The 13405-nt window shown below is 53.6% G+C and overlaps 2 protein-coding genes across 6 annotated transcripts; one reads left to right on the top strand and one right to left on the bottom strand.

The window, feature by feature from the left end:
• Positions 1–700: 700 nt before the first annotated feature.
• Positions 701–6668, bottom strand: LOC309394763 (interferon-induced protein with tetratricopeptide repeats 5-like). Of its 4 annotated transcripts, XM_081958330.1 has the most exons (3): positions 6600–6668; positions 4494–4553; positions 701–2753 (listed from the first exon to the last, which is right to left on the bottom strand). In XM_081958330.1, the coding sequence occupies exons 2-3, from the start codon at positions 4496–4498 to the stop codon at positions 1439–1441; spliced, it is 1320 nt and encodes a 439-aa protein (XP_081814456.1). In that variant the 5' UTR covers positions 4499–4553; positions 6600–6668; the 3' UTR covers positions 701–1438. The 4 variants fall into 4 exon arrangements, with proteins under 4 accessions (XP_081814456.1, XP_081814458.1, XP_081814455.1 ...); XM_081958332.1 differs by lacking the exon at positions 4494–4553 and having other exon boundaries at positions 6600–6664; XM_081958329.1 differs by lacking the exon at positions 6600–6668 and having other exon boundaries at positions 4494–4896.
• Positions 6669–6717: 49 nt separating this feature from the next.
• Positions 6718–11006, top strand: LOC309394765 (interferon-induced protein with tetratricopeptide repeats 5-like). 2 transcript variants are annotated; one of them, XM_081958334.1, is made up of 2 exons: positions 6718–6849; positions 9084–11006. In XM_081958334.1, the coding sequence occupies exons 1-2, from the start codon at positions 6845–6847 to the stop codon at positions 10429–10431; spliced, it is 1353 nt and encodes a 450-aa protein (XP_081814460.1). In that variant the 5' UTR covers positions 6718–6844; the 3' UTR covers positions 10432–11006. The 2 variants fall into 2 exon arrangements, with proteins under 2 accessions (XP_081814460.1, XP_081814461.1); XM_081958335.1 differs by having other exon boundaries at positions 6781–6849; positions 9087–11006.
• Positions 11007–13405: the final 2399 nt, after the last annotated feature.

Here is a 13405-nt window from a genome sequence, read left to right as displayed (position 1 = left end):
CACACATTCTCTTTTCTTTCTTTCTCAGTCTCTCTTTCTCTCGCATTCCTTCTTTCTCTCATTCTTTCTCTAGTTCTCTTATTCTCTTTATCTCTCCTCTCCTCCTTTCTTTCTCATTTTGTTTTGTTCATTCTCTTTATCTCTCATTCTTTCTTTCTCATTTTCTCTTTATCTCTCATTCCTTTTTATTCTTTCTCTCATTCTTTATCACTTTTTCATTATTTCTTTCTCTATTTCTCATTCTTATCCTTTCTCATTCTCTCATTCTTTCTCTTTCATTTTTTTTCTCATTCTCATCCATTCTCTTTCTCATTCTTTCTTTCATTTTCTTATTCTCACCCATTCTTTCTCACTCTTTCACGCATTCTCTTTATCTCTCATTCTTTCTCATTGTCTTTTGCTCATTCTCTCCCATTCTTTCTCATTTTCTCTCATTCTTTTTCTTTCTCTCTCTCTCTCTCTTTCTCACTTTTTCATTCTTTTTCTTTCTTTCTTTCTTTCGCTTATTCTCTTCCATTCCGTTTCTTTCTCATTTTGATTTTCCAGATTCCGACACAACAGCTTAGGCAACTGCCTTAAATCTATTTTACAAGTTTCTTATGGTCAAAGGCCACCAAAAGTAGGCCCAGATGCACTCAACAAAAGAGCATAGAAAATAAATCAGAGTTTAGAAAACAATACTAATATCCATTTTATTTATTGAAGAAACTCAAATTATAAAAAGCTGCAGGTTATAAAACCAAAGGTCTACATTATAAAAACAAAAAGACCTCAAAAAGGCTGGGTAGCAACATCAGAGGCTTGTAGGGGAGCATGAAGCATTAGTAGCACTCTATCTGACAAACTAAGTCCTCCTAAATTCTACTTTACATCACCGGTTACCCTCGGATGGATTTGAAGCGCCGACACGCAAAGCCTGTCATAATACTGTATGTTGTAGCAAGGTTTATATCTGCAAGCACCTGGGAGTTATAGAATTGTTAGGTGTGCACGCTGGATTCACATTCATCTCCTTTTAACGACCCCATAATCCCTTGCGGTGTGGAATTTGAATGGAGCAAACAGAGTGTTTTCATGGCCGGATTCCTTTCCTGTCACCAATGCGGAGTTTTGTTCGGCAGATAAATTCTCATTGTGCCCAGAGAGAGAAATATCTGCCTCCACCTAGGATCGAATTCACAGTCTCCTGAGTGTGAGGTGAGAGCGCCACCTCTAGGCCACGCAACCACTTGTCTGCACCTTAGGTTATTCATGCAATAAAGAGGGAAGGGAAGAGAGAGAGAGAGAGAGAGAGAGAGGTTAACACAAACGTTATATTGCTTTCCAGCAATGTCCCAGGAAGGAGCGGCTCAGGGCTGCAAGGGGGCACCACCCATATGGGGCCGCAGCACCCCAACAGTCCCAGCTGGCTCCTGAGGAGGGTCACGTGAGGGTGAGATCAGCGAGGTGCCCCCTGATGCTTTGCTGGCATTTTGCTCATCAGGCGGCGGACAGCACTCTCTTGTTCCTTGTCGCCTTCACAAAAGAAGGCCCTGGCCAGCTCTCTCAGACGCAGAGCCAGGTGCTTCTGCTCCAGAGGGTGCTCCCCTGGCACCTTCAAGCAGGCCTCGTACGCCCGCAGTGCTGCCTGCCTCTGCCCCTTCTTGTGGAGGAGGAAATCCCCCCAGTGCAGATAGAAAGACTGCTGGCATCTCTTGCTGGCGGTTGGCAGGTCCTCCATAAGGCCCAGGTAGACTTCCTCCTCGTAAAGCTGGCTCTTTTCTCCATACAACTTCGCCAGCTTCAGCCGGGAAAACACAGATCCAGGATAGGCTTCCAGAGAGAAATTGAAGCACCCAATGGCTTCCTCCACGATCTCTGCTCGGCTCCCCTTGGATCCTCGATCTAAGAGATCCATGTAATGGATGCCAAGGTCGTAGTGCAGGAGATAGTAATCACCGCAGAGGGCGATGGCCTTCTTCAGGATGGAAATGGCCTGGGAGGGAGAGTGGAACCTATACAACTTGGCGGCCATTCTCAGCAGTTCCGGGTTGAGACTGTTCTGGACCACATCATCGGCAAGGTGCCGTGCTCTTTCGCCATCTCTCTTACGGTGAATCTGCGCCAAGTACACTTTGGCTTCATAATTTTCGGGGTGGCTGCAGATCAGCCCTTCCAGCAACTTCCGGCTCTCTTCCTCTAACTTCTCATCGTAGGAGTGTGTCCAGGAAGCGAAGGTGGAGAAGGCCAGGCCCTCCTGCAGCTCCACGCTTGGTCCCTGCAGCTCCAGGGCCCTCTGGAAGCACTCCATGGCCAGCTGGCCATTCCGGAAGCCCATGGCAAAGAGGGACCAGGCCTTCTGGGCGTAGACCTCCGGGATCGGGGCCGAGTAAGGCTCAGGGCTGGACAGGTCCTGGCAGATCTGGCGGATCTGGGCCAAGTAGAGGTCCACCTTGTCATAATTGGTCAAGTGATAATAGATCCAGGCGTAGTTCCCGTACACCAGCAGGATCTGGCGTGGGAAGATCCCCTGAGGCTCCTTCCTCAGGACCTCCTTGGCTTCCTGCAGGACGGCCAGGGCCTCTTTGGGGCTCCCCTCCAGGTGGAGCAGATAGGCCTTCAGGGCAAGGTAGGTGCCCCGGTTATGGAGGGGGCCGTGCTCCAGGCGGACATCCAGAGTAATCAGGGTGTGTCTGATGTCCATCTTGTCCTTGACCTCAAAGTCCCAGGTGAAGTGGCACTGCAGGCGCTGGAGCTTCTCCTTCAGGGGTCTGCTGTGGGGAGGAGAGAAGACAAAAGTGGAAGAGACCTGGGTGAGTGGCAAAGGACACCTGCCCTGGGTGTGTGGGTCTGGGTGTGTCTGTGGGTGTGGTGGGCTCAGATAATGTGACCACAAACGGAGCTGCTCAGGCTGTCCAGAGCATGTGGACCTGGCCATGTCTGCTTACCTATTAGGAAGATGTATTAACCTCTAAGCCATTGGCTCTCCTAGCTTTGCCGGCTATACCAGAGGTGACATTAAGTGGTTTTTTTCAGGGCAACTTGGTCTACTGAATTATGGGATGGAGCACCCTACTTCCGCTTCCTCCTTTCAGCCCCAACCCCTTCTCAGGCAGCCACTTTCACGACAAACTATTTTTGTGTTGTTATGTTTTACCGACCAAGAAATAAAGAGAGACTAGTATAGATCTATTTCAAGCTCTCATCAGCTAGCCATATTTTCTTCACCTGGGTTCGAGTCTCCAAAGGGTATGGCTAGCTGATGAGAGCTACATAGTTTGAAATAGATCTGTACTAGATTCTCTCTATTTCTTGGTCAGTAAAACGTAAGTTTAAGACTCCATTGTTACTGTTAGATATTTGCATAAACTGCTGCAGTCTCCACTCAGGTCCGCCGCTAGGGCGGGAACAAGGGGTTGTTCTGATTGGACGGGAGGTCTGCCAGCTCCCCATAAAAGGGGAGCTGCACGACCCCGTATTCAGCTGGATCACTACTACCTAACTAATAAAGAGCTGTTGTCACAATCGTCTGGAGTCTGTCCTCTCGTTGCCCGAATCTAACAGTTACCTGTTCCAAACGGAGTTGTTGATGAGCCCTCTTGCTGAGGACGAGCTCTGAGGGGGTGCCAGGGCTGCCCAGGCCATGGGGAAGTGGTCCCCCAGCTGGGATGGGGGGGGGGGAAGCCTCAGCAGGAGCAGAACAGCTTTTGCGAAGTTTGTGAGGTAGGTGGGTGTTGAACATAAACTTGACACAAAAATAGTTTGTTGCTAAAGTGGCTGCCTGCGAAGGCTCTTGGATTGGGGCTGAAAGGCGGAAGCAGGACGCTCCGTCCTATAATTGGGTAGACCAGGTTGCCCTGATAAAAAACACTTAATCTCCCCCCTGGTATAGCTGACAAAGCTAGGAGAGCCAATGGCTTGGAGGTGAACTCATTTTCCTAATATGTAAGCAGACTTGACAGGCTCACATGCTCTGGCCGGGCAGCCTCAGCAGGAGCAGAACAGCTTTTGCATCATCTGTGGGTGGGTGGGGGGTGTTATGGGGCCAAAGGGGAGCTTCCTTTGGCTGTTCAGGGGTCTTGCTGGAGGGGGGGACACACACGCAACCCCACCTCCCCCACCCAGGCTCCCGCTCAGGCCCCTTCAGGGCTGTAGAGGCAGTCACAGAGGTTCTTGGAGAGTGAGGGGGGGGCGTTGTGGAGCAGATGGGGAGCTGCCACTCTCGCTGGGGACGCAGATTCTCATTCCGGCTCCTTCGGGGTTCCAAAGCGCTGCAGAGCCAGGATGCGCCCCCCCCAGCCCCCCTAAAAGTAGGGTCCACGGGCTCGTACTGCAGCAACGGGACCACGGGGGGGGGGGGCTCAGGTAATTGATGGGGAGGGGGACAGAGGCTTGGTTGCAGGAGCGGCCGCCCCCACTCCCCTTTTGCAGGGAGAGAACGTTCCCCGGGATTCCGCGGGGCCCTCCCCACTGGGGACCCTTCTCCCTCTGTTCCTGGCGGCGGGGGTCCCTACCTCATCCTGCCACACCGTCCCGCTCCGGAGTTTGGGCGCAAGTGAGGAAGTCGGGCGGTCCTGCGGGAGAAATGGAAAACGAAAGCAGGTGGGAGGGAAACGAAGGGGAGGGGGCGTCGCTCATGGGGAGGAGGGCGGGGAGGAGATGGACAGGGAAAACCCATTGACGCCGCCTGCCTCCCAAGCGAAGGGGCCGCCCAGCAAACGGCACTCGGACGAGACACCCGTCTTAGAGCGAGTTTTGTTTCACGTGGGTCCTTTATGCGCGCGAGGGGGGAGAAGGGAGGGTGCGGTTGTGTGAACCCGGGCACTTTTGGCGGGGCGGGGTCTTTATAGTGCCCCTTGGACCCTCTCCGCCGGACGAACTCCCGTTCCCAAACCTCCTGTTCATCAGAAGCGCCCGAATTTACAATACAATACAATACAATAGTAGAGTTGGAAGGGACCTTGGAGGCCTTCTAGTCTCGTTTCTCCTTCCCTCCAGCCCCCACTCTGTGTGTGTGTGTGTGTGTGTGTGTGTGTGTGTGTGTGTGTGTGTGCGCGCGCGCGCGCGCGCCGGAGAATTTCATGCATTGCAGAAGGATCCAAGTGGTTTGCTCCGGCCGCGACACGGCGGCCCACTGAATAACAGAGTGGAAGGGACCTTGGAGGTCTTCTAGTCCAACCCCCTGCTCAAGCAGGAGACCCTCTACCATTCCAGACAAATGGCTGTCCAATTTCTTCTTGAAAACCTCCAGTGTTGGAACACCTACTACTTCTAGAGAGGAGCCGTTCCTTCACACACCTGTGCTAGTCGTTCCCGACTCTAGAGGGCGGTGTTCATGTCCGTTTCTCAGCCGAAGAGCCAGCGTTGTCCTAAGCCGTCTCCGTGGTCATGTGGCCGGCATGACTCAACGCCCGAAGGCGCACGAAACGCTGTTCCCTTCCCAGCAAAGGGGGTCCCTATTTCTCTCCTTGCAGTTTCCCCCTGCTTTCGAACTGCTAGGTTGGCAGAAGATGGGATAAGTCACGGGAGCTCCCTCCGTTACGCGGCTCTAGGGATTCGAACTGCCGACCTTTTCTGATCGACAAGCTCAGCGTCTTAGCCCCTGAGTCACGGCGTCCCTCTCGCTGGTTTTAAAGGCAGCCTTATTTCTTCCGACCGCCCTGGCTTTACCTCTTTAGCTACCTAGGTAGGCAGGTTGTGGGAATGGGTGACGGAGCCCAGTCTGGAAGAATGCGATCGAATCCCCGGGGCAGGTCTCGCTCTTAAATCTGCCGATGGAGAAACGGAGGGCTAGCTAGAGAATGTAAATGCATTTGAACTGAAATGCCTTTGGGGGGGGGGGGTCAATATTTTATTTTACTTCATTATTTTTTTAAAATGAAATTTCCACCTGCTCATTCCACCTTCCGGATTCTGGGCACGAGGGGACCTTGGGGCGCTCTGGGCTGCCTTGTTTTCCCGGAGACGCTCAATTACGCAACTAGGTAACAACATCCTCAGTGCCAGAAGGGATTGAGGAAACCTCTAGTAGGGACGTTAAGGAGCGGAGTCGGGAAAAGCCTGCCAAAATAAGCAAGCAAACACAAAGCATCGAGGACACCAGTCCTCCCCCCCCACCTCGTTTCTGCAAACCCCCCCCCCGCAACTTCCCACTAGCGCAAGAGCGATCCTGAGGACGCCCACGGACGGCGCCCCGCTGCCCAGCAAAACTTTCTTCCGGCCCGTCTTCCCCTCTGGCTCACGGAGCGAAGGACTATTTGGATTCCCCGCACAGGATCGCGTCGTCGGACGGCAGGGGATCAGCGCATCGCGGCGCATCAAATCGCCGGGGAGAAGCGCTGGGCGTGTTCCGCCCCCCCCTCCTCCCGCGGGACCTGGGAGGCTTCCAGGGAGGAAGAAAGCAAGTAGGGGGGGGGGGCTTAGAGCTGAATGCGGGTCTTCTCCGGGCATCCGAGGGCGGAGAGGGTCTGAGGAGGAGGGTCAAGACCCCGCCCGGCCACCCGGATTCACGTAACCCCCCCCACGCCCATCCCTAGCCCCATACAACAGGCTCAAACGAAGCGAGGATCGCACGGAGCGCGGTGGGTCGTCTGAGCGCGGTTCCTAGAGGGTCGGGTTACCCGTGAAACAGGCGGGCTAAACATTTCTCTTTGTCGCCCTTAGACGAGACGGGCGGCGCCCAAACTGGAACAAACACAAACACACACAAAGCAACAAAAAGTCAGCCTCTCCCGCTCCTTTCACTTTCCATTTCGATTTCCGAAACGCCGCCTGCAGAAAACGAAACCTCCGCTGCCTCCGCCCGTCTCTCCGCGTTTCCCTTCCACATCCAGAGAGGCAGCCGGAGCGCCAACAGCCTGCGAGGATGAGGTAGGAGTGGGGGGGCTTTGGGGGTGGGTGGGAGAGCTGAGTCCCCCTCCTTGGACTAGAGGGAGGCGGCTGAGGGTCCCTAAAGGGTGAGGGTCCCCTTGGATTTGGGAGGAGGTCTCCTCCTTGCAAAACGGGGATGGGGGATGCTGCTAGATCTCTGTCTCCCCCCCATCAAGTACTGAAGTCCGTCCCCCCCCCCGTGCGGTTCTGCTGCTCCAACACGAGCCTGTGGTGGTCCCTGCCTTTCAGAGGGGAGGGGTCTGGGGAGGTGGGTGGCTCAACCTGGCTGTCTTTGTAGCCCCGAAGGAGCCGGAGCGACGCCCTGCACGGCTCCAGAATGGGCAGCTCCCCTCTTGCCCCCCAAGCCCCCCCAACCATCCCCCTGCCTGCCTCTGCAGCCCCGAAGGAGCCGGAGCGAGACGAGGGGGGGGGGAGAGACAGCGTTGCGATTGTGCCCCCCCCAACGGGACTGTGGAAAAGGCAAAGTCTGCGCAGCTCCTGCCCCACAACCCCCCCCCCCGACCCTGCAAAAAATGTCCTGCTCCCAGCTGAGGGACCAACTCCCCATAGCCTTGGCATCCCTCCCACAGAGCCCGACCCCAGCAGAGGGCCACACAACCCCCTCCCCTCCAGACACTCCAACAACCTTCCTGTCTGCCTCAACTGGAGAGGGGAGCGAGACTCTGGAACTCAGCTCCTCTGCAGCCCCCTCCCCCCCAACCCTCAGAATATGCCCCCTGATTCCCCTCCATGAAAAGAGACTCAGCGATTGTGGGCACCCCCAAAGCAGAGACCCCACCCCATCCCAGATAGCAGTGGACTGGGCAGCCGTGACACCCCCACAGACTCAGAGCCCACCTGAGGGACCTTCGAGAGGGTGGGACTTTAAGGCAGTCCACCATTACAACACAACCGCCCCGAGTCCCTTTTGGGAGAGGGGGCGGTCTAGAAGGGGGCGGTCTAGAAGTGCGAAGAAATAAATAATAAATAAACAACCAAACCCACGTTGCCCCTCCCCCAACCTCTCCTCCCTCCTGGGAGGCCTGTTCCTCCCCATGGGGGGGGGTGGGGGTGTCTCTTTTAAGGAGTCCCTGGGTGTTCACAAAGGAGGCAGAGCCCCCCCCCCCCCGTGGCAACCTCAGCTGCCTTGTGCCCATCAGATGCCCAGTCTGGTGTATTTTTCAGGATCACAAGGTGCAAAGATTGCACCTTACACACACACACACACACACACACACACACACACACAAACACAGAATGAGAAAAAGAAAACGAGAGAAAGAATGAGATAAAGAGCATGAAGAACAATGAGAATGAGGGAAATAGAAAGAAAGAATGAAAAAGTGGTAGAGAATGAGAAAAAGAAAGAAAGAGAATGAAAAAGAATGAGAGATAAAGAGGAAATAAAGAAAGAATGAGAGATAAAGAAAGAGAATGGAAGAATGAGCAAAAGAAAATGAGAAAAAGAATGAGATAAAGAAAATGAGAGAAATAGAGAAAGAATGAGAAAGATTGAGAGAATGAAAAAGAAAATGCGAAATAATGAGAGATAAAGAGAATGAGAGAAAGAATGGGAGAATGAGTAAAAGAACATGAGAAAAGAATGAGATAAAGAGAAAGAAAGAAAGAAATAGAGAAAGAATGAGAATGAGAGAGAGAATGAGAGAATGAAAAAGAGAGAAAATGAGAAAGAATGGGAGAATGAGTAAAAGAACATGAGAAAGAACGAGCATACCCACGCAAGAGGCAGGGAAAGAACAGCAAAGGCTGTTGCAAAAGATGTCCTGCTCCCATGGGGGACATGGGGGTCCCCCGAAGACCACCAAGAGGGGCAGGGAAGCTCCTAAGAGGGCTGAGCAGAGACCCTGTTCCATGGGTCTCCTCCCTGCAGGCAGGAGGCTAAAACAGGGCCAGCCAGAGGTGGTATTTGCTGGTTCTCTGAAGTACTCAAAATTTCTGCTACCAGTTCTCTAGAACCGGTCGGAACTGGCTGAATACCACCTCTGCCCCTCAGGGAATTGAAGCTCCACAGAGTGGTAGGGTCTGATTCCTCATGAGTAGCCAGACATGGCCAGGTCCACATCCTCTGGACAGCCTGAGCAGCTCCGTTTGTGGTCAACACATTATCTGAGCCCACCACACCCACAGACACACCCAGACCCACACACCCAGGGCAGGTGTCCTTTGCCACTCACCCAGGTCTCTTCCACTTTTGTCTTCTCTCCTCCCCACAGCAGACCCCTGAAGGAGAAGCTCCAGCGCCTGCAGTGCCACTTCACCTGGGACTTTGAGGTCAAGGACAAGATGGACATCAGACACACCCTGATTACTCTGGATGTCCGCCTGGAGCACGGCCCCCTCTGTAACCGGGGCACCTACCTTGCCCTGAAGGCCTATCTGCTCCACCTGGAGGGGAGCCCCAAAGAGGCCCTGGCCGTCCTGCAGGAAGCCAAGGAGGTCCTGAGGAAGGAGCCTCAGGGGATCTTCCCACGCCAGATCCTGCTGGTGTACGGGAACTACGCCTGGATCTATTATCACTTGACCAATTATGACAAGGTGGACCTCTACTTGGCCCAGATCCGCCAGATCTGCCAGGACCTGTCCAGCCCTGAGCCTTACTCGGCCCCGATCCCGGAGGTCTACGCCCAGAAGGCCTGGTCCCTCTTTGCCATGGGCTTCCGGAATGGCCAGCTGGCCATGGAGTGCTTCCAGAGGGCCCTGGAGCTGCAGGGACCAAGCGTGGAGCTGCAGGAGGGCCTGGCCTTCTCCACCTTCGCTTCCTGGACACACTCCTACGATGAGAAGTTAGAGGAAGAGAGCCGGAAGTTGCTGGAAGGGCTGATCTGCAGCCACCCTGAAAATTATGAAGCCAAAGTGTACTTGGCGCAGATTCACCGTAAGAAAGATGGTGAAAGAGCACGGCACCTTGCCGATGATGTGGTCCAGAACAGTCTCAACCCGGAACTGCTGAGAATGGCCGCCAAGTTGTATAAGTTCCACTCTCCCTCCCAGGCCATTTCCATCCTGAAGAAGGCCATCGCCCTCTGCGGTGATTACTATCTCCTGCACTACGACCTTGGCATCTATTACATGGATCTCTTAGATCGAGGCGCCGAGGGGAGCCGAGCGGAGATCGTGGAGGAAGCCATTGGGTACTTCAAGCGCTCTCTGGAAGCCAATCCTGGATCCGTGTTTTCCCAGCTGAAGCTGGCGAAGTTGTACGGAGAAAAGAGCCAGCTTTACGAGGAGGAAGTCTACCTGGGCCTTATGGAGGACCTGCCAACCGCCAGCAAGAGATGCCAGCAGTCTTTCTATCTGCACTGGGGGGATTTCCTCCTCCACAAGAAGGGGCAGAGGCAGGCAGCACTGCGGGCGTACGAGGCCTGCTTGAAGGTGCCAGGGGAGCACCCTCTGGAGCAGAAGCACCTGGCTCTGCGTCTGAGAGAGCTGGCCAGGGCCTTCTTTTGTGAAGGCGACACAGAGCAAGAGAGTGCTGTCCGCCGCCTGATGAGCAAAATGCCAGCAAAGTGCCAGAGAGCACCATCTGCAGGCCTTGTCTCACCCTCACGCAAATCTCCCTAGGAGCCAGCTGGGAGTGCTGCAGCCCCAAATGGGTGGTGCCCCCTCGCTGCCCTGAACTGCTCCTTCCTACGTATTGCTGGAAAGCAGTATAATGTTTGCGACAACCTCTCCCTCCTTCCCTTCCCCTGTTTAGGGAATGAATACTCCAGGGTGCACACTGGACAATTCTACAACCCCCTGCTGTTTTCAGATACAAACCTAGCTACAGTGTACAATATTGTGCCAGGTTCTACACGTCGACCCTTAAGGTCCATCCATGTTACTCATGACTTGTGCCACAAAGTAGAATTAAGGAGGATCTAGTTAAGAGGTTTCCAAACTTGGTAACTTAAGACTTATGGACTTCAACTCCCAGAATTCCACAGCTCTTCTATATACTAACTCTTTCCCGTATCACCATCTAATGCTCCTACCACTCCTGTACCTTTTTTTTTTTTGCCTTTTGCTTGTTACAGATATCTCACAACTTTTAGTTTTCCAAAATTCTTATTTTCTTGATGTTGTTGTATTTTAATTGCCTGCACTTCACTGTCCTTATGGGGTTCTTTGACCAAAATTATTACTAGGTTGTTATAAGGCAGTTAATCTTGAAATCATCTTTCTTGTCGTCCTCTCCTCTTAAGTACAACTGCCGTGTGTGTGTGTGTGTGTGTGTGTGTGTTTGTGTGTGTGTGTGTGTGTAGGGCTTTGAGAAATCATCTTTGTAGACATCCATGGGAACTGCACAGAAATGTCTCCGTTCACCAGCCCTGGAAAGAGGCTTACTTTTAAAGATTATTTATTCCACCCAGGGGGGTACGGGGTACCTGTGGGGTGGTGGCATCAGCACCCTTGACAGCAGGGCCTGCTGTGCCCCTTTTAGGCCTGCTTGTTCACATTTAGTGGCCACAAATGTTATGGTACGGAGCTGCGGTTATCCCCTGTGTCTAAGGAGACGAATCCTGGACTCTGTACTGTCCGCAGATCACATGAGAAATTTCACACACACGTGCTCTGCTCCATCCTCGGCATTTGTTGGCAAGACCTTCTCTCCAAACTGGGGGTCTTGGATCGCATGGACAGCAGCCTTGAACCCCTGATTTATCAGAACACGACGAGATGGGTGGGAGGCGTCTTTGGAATGGAGAACTGCCGTGTGTCTTGCGTGTCGCTCTGCAGTAGGTTTCTCAACCTTGGCTGCTTCAAGAGGCGTGGGCTTCAACTCTCAGTGTTGGCTGGGGGATTCTGGGGGGGTGGCCGACGCGTCTTCCAAGTGGCCAAGGTTGAGCCACAGGACTCCGATGGATCCTGTAGTCTGGGATGACACCAGGAGGTCAACAAGACAAGTGCTACAGAGTCACTACGGGAGAACTCCTGCGCCACTGTCACACTGAAGCTGCAGCTGCTGACCATACCCGCTGGTGAGCTCTGAGCTATGAAGCTTCCACCGGGGTTCAAGTCGGGCACCACCAAAAACTGATGGAAACATTGCTACTACAATGATGGATTCCCAGTGCCCCCCATTGGGTAGACTAGATGTGTCAAACACCGATAGGCTGTGGGGTTGGCCCACGGGGTCATGCCAGAGATGGGGAGGGACCGGCCCCTGCTGCCCCGGCCCTGGCCATGCCCATCCAGTCAGCCACGCCCACCAGGCCATGCCCCCCCCCGCCCCCCTCCAAGGCCAAACAAACTCCTGATGCGGCCTGCGACAGGATCGACTTTGACACCCTTGGGGTAGACTAGGAAGAACACAAGAGCTGGGTATGTGTCGTTTAATGAAAAGAAGGAGGACTAGCAGTTTCCCATTATTTTGAGGGGCTGCCCCAAAGAAGAGGGAGGGAGGCAACCTATTTTCCGAACCCCCCGAAGGCAGGACAAGAAGCAACGGATGGAAAGTAATCAAGGAGAGGAACAACCTCGAACATGGGAGGTATTTAAGAAGCGATTGGACAGCTATTAGTCTGAAATGGTGGCAAGTGGAGCCATATTTGTCGCCCCGGTGCATGTGTGTGCCGCCAGCTGATTTTCAGCCTTCCAGAGGGCGGGGGAGGCCGTTTTCACCCTCCCTACGCTTCAGGAAATGCTCCAGAGGCTGGGGAGGGCAAAAACTCCCCCCCCGGTGTATGTGTGTCACAGACGCATGTGCAAGGGGGTGTTGCGCTGCATGCGCAGGGGGTGGGGGAACGCACAATAGCACATGCACACAATTTTGGCACGCCTTTAGAAAAAGGTTAGCCATCCCTGGCCTAAGGTTTCCTATACAGGGGGCTGGACTAGAAGACCTCTAGGATCCCTTCCAACTGTGTCGTTTGTCATTTCAGACTGACTGCAGAGCCAGTTTAGTGTAGTGCAGGGGTGTCAAAGTGGTGGCCCACAGAGGCTGCGCCCACCCCAGCTCCGAGAAGGGAAAAAAAGTCACGATATGTCATGTGGTGGCAATCTGGCGCCATGAGTTTGATAGCGGGTAAGGTGGCAGAACTTGGAACCAGGCGATGGTGAGTCCCACCTTGGGCATGAAAGTAGCTGGGTGATTATGGGGACGGCTTCTGTGAGAACCCCTACCTCCTTGATTGAACGCCCGGATGGTATTGGACTACAATTACCAGAGTGCTCAGCAGTGTGGCCAACAGCTGGGAGGTACATCTGAAGTTCCCCAGGTCAGAGAAGGTGTCCCAGGAAACTTTCTGCCCAGCGAAAAGCCAGATTGATTGAAAGTAGCATCCAGAGGAGGACAGGAGCTGCTCCAGATGCCATATTTTTCGGTGTATAAGATGCACCTTCCCCCCCCCCCCAAAAAAAAATAGAGGGTGAAAATCTGGGTGCATCAGATACACCGAGTACAACATTTTTGGCTTCCCGAAACCCTGCCCCCTTTGCAAAAATGGATGCACAGGGGCTTTGGGAGGCCTGCAAAGTGCTCCTGGGGGCTGGGGAGGGCAAAAACGAGTGAGAAATGGGGTGTTTTTTCTCGTTTTTGCCCCCCTCCTCCAGC

Source organism: Natrix helvetica, assembly GCF_964273705.1.
Source record: "Natrix helvetica genome assembly, chromosome: 6".
Classification (NCBI taxonomy): domain Eukaryota; kingdom Metazoa; phylum Chordata; class Lepidosauria; order Squamata; family Natricidae; genus Natrix; species Natrix helvetica.
The sequence above is the reverse complement of the archived record's forward strand: the minus strand, read 5'-3'. Positions and strand labels throughout refer to the sequence as shown.

Coding starts and splice junctions, on each gene's coding strand:
- LOC309394763 (XM_081958329.1), bottom strand. CDS start 4,657: ATGGGTTTTCCCTGTCCATCTCCTCCCCGCCCTCCTCCCCATGAGCGA. Junction 2,754..4,493: donor GGACGGTGTGGCAGGATGAG/GTAGGGACCCCC, acceptor TCCTCCCCACAG/CAGACCCCTGAAGGAGAAGC.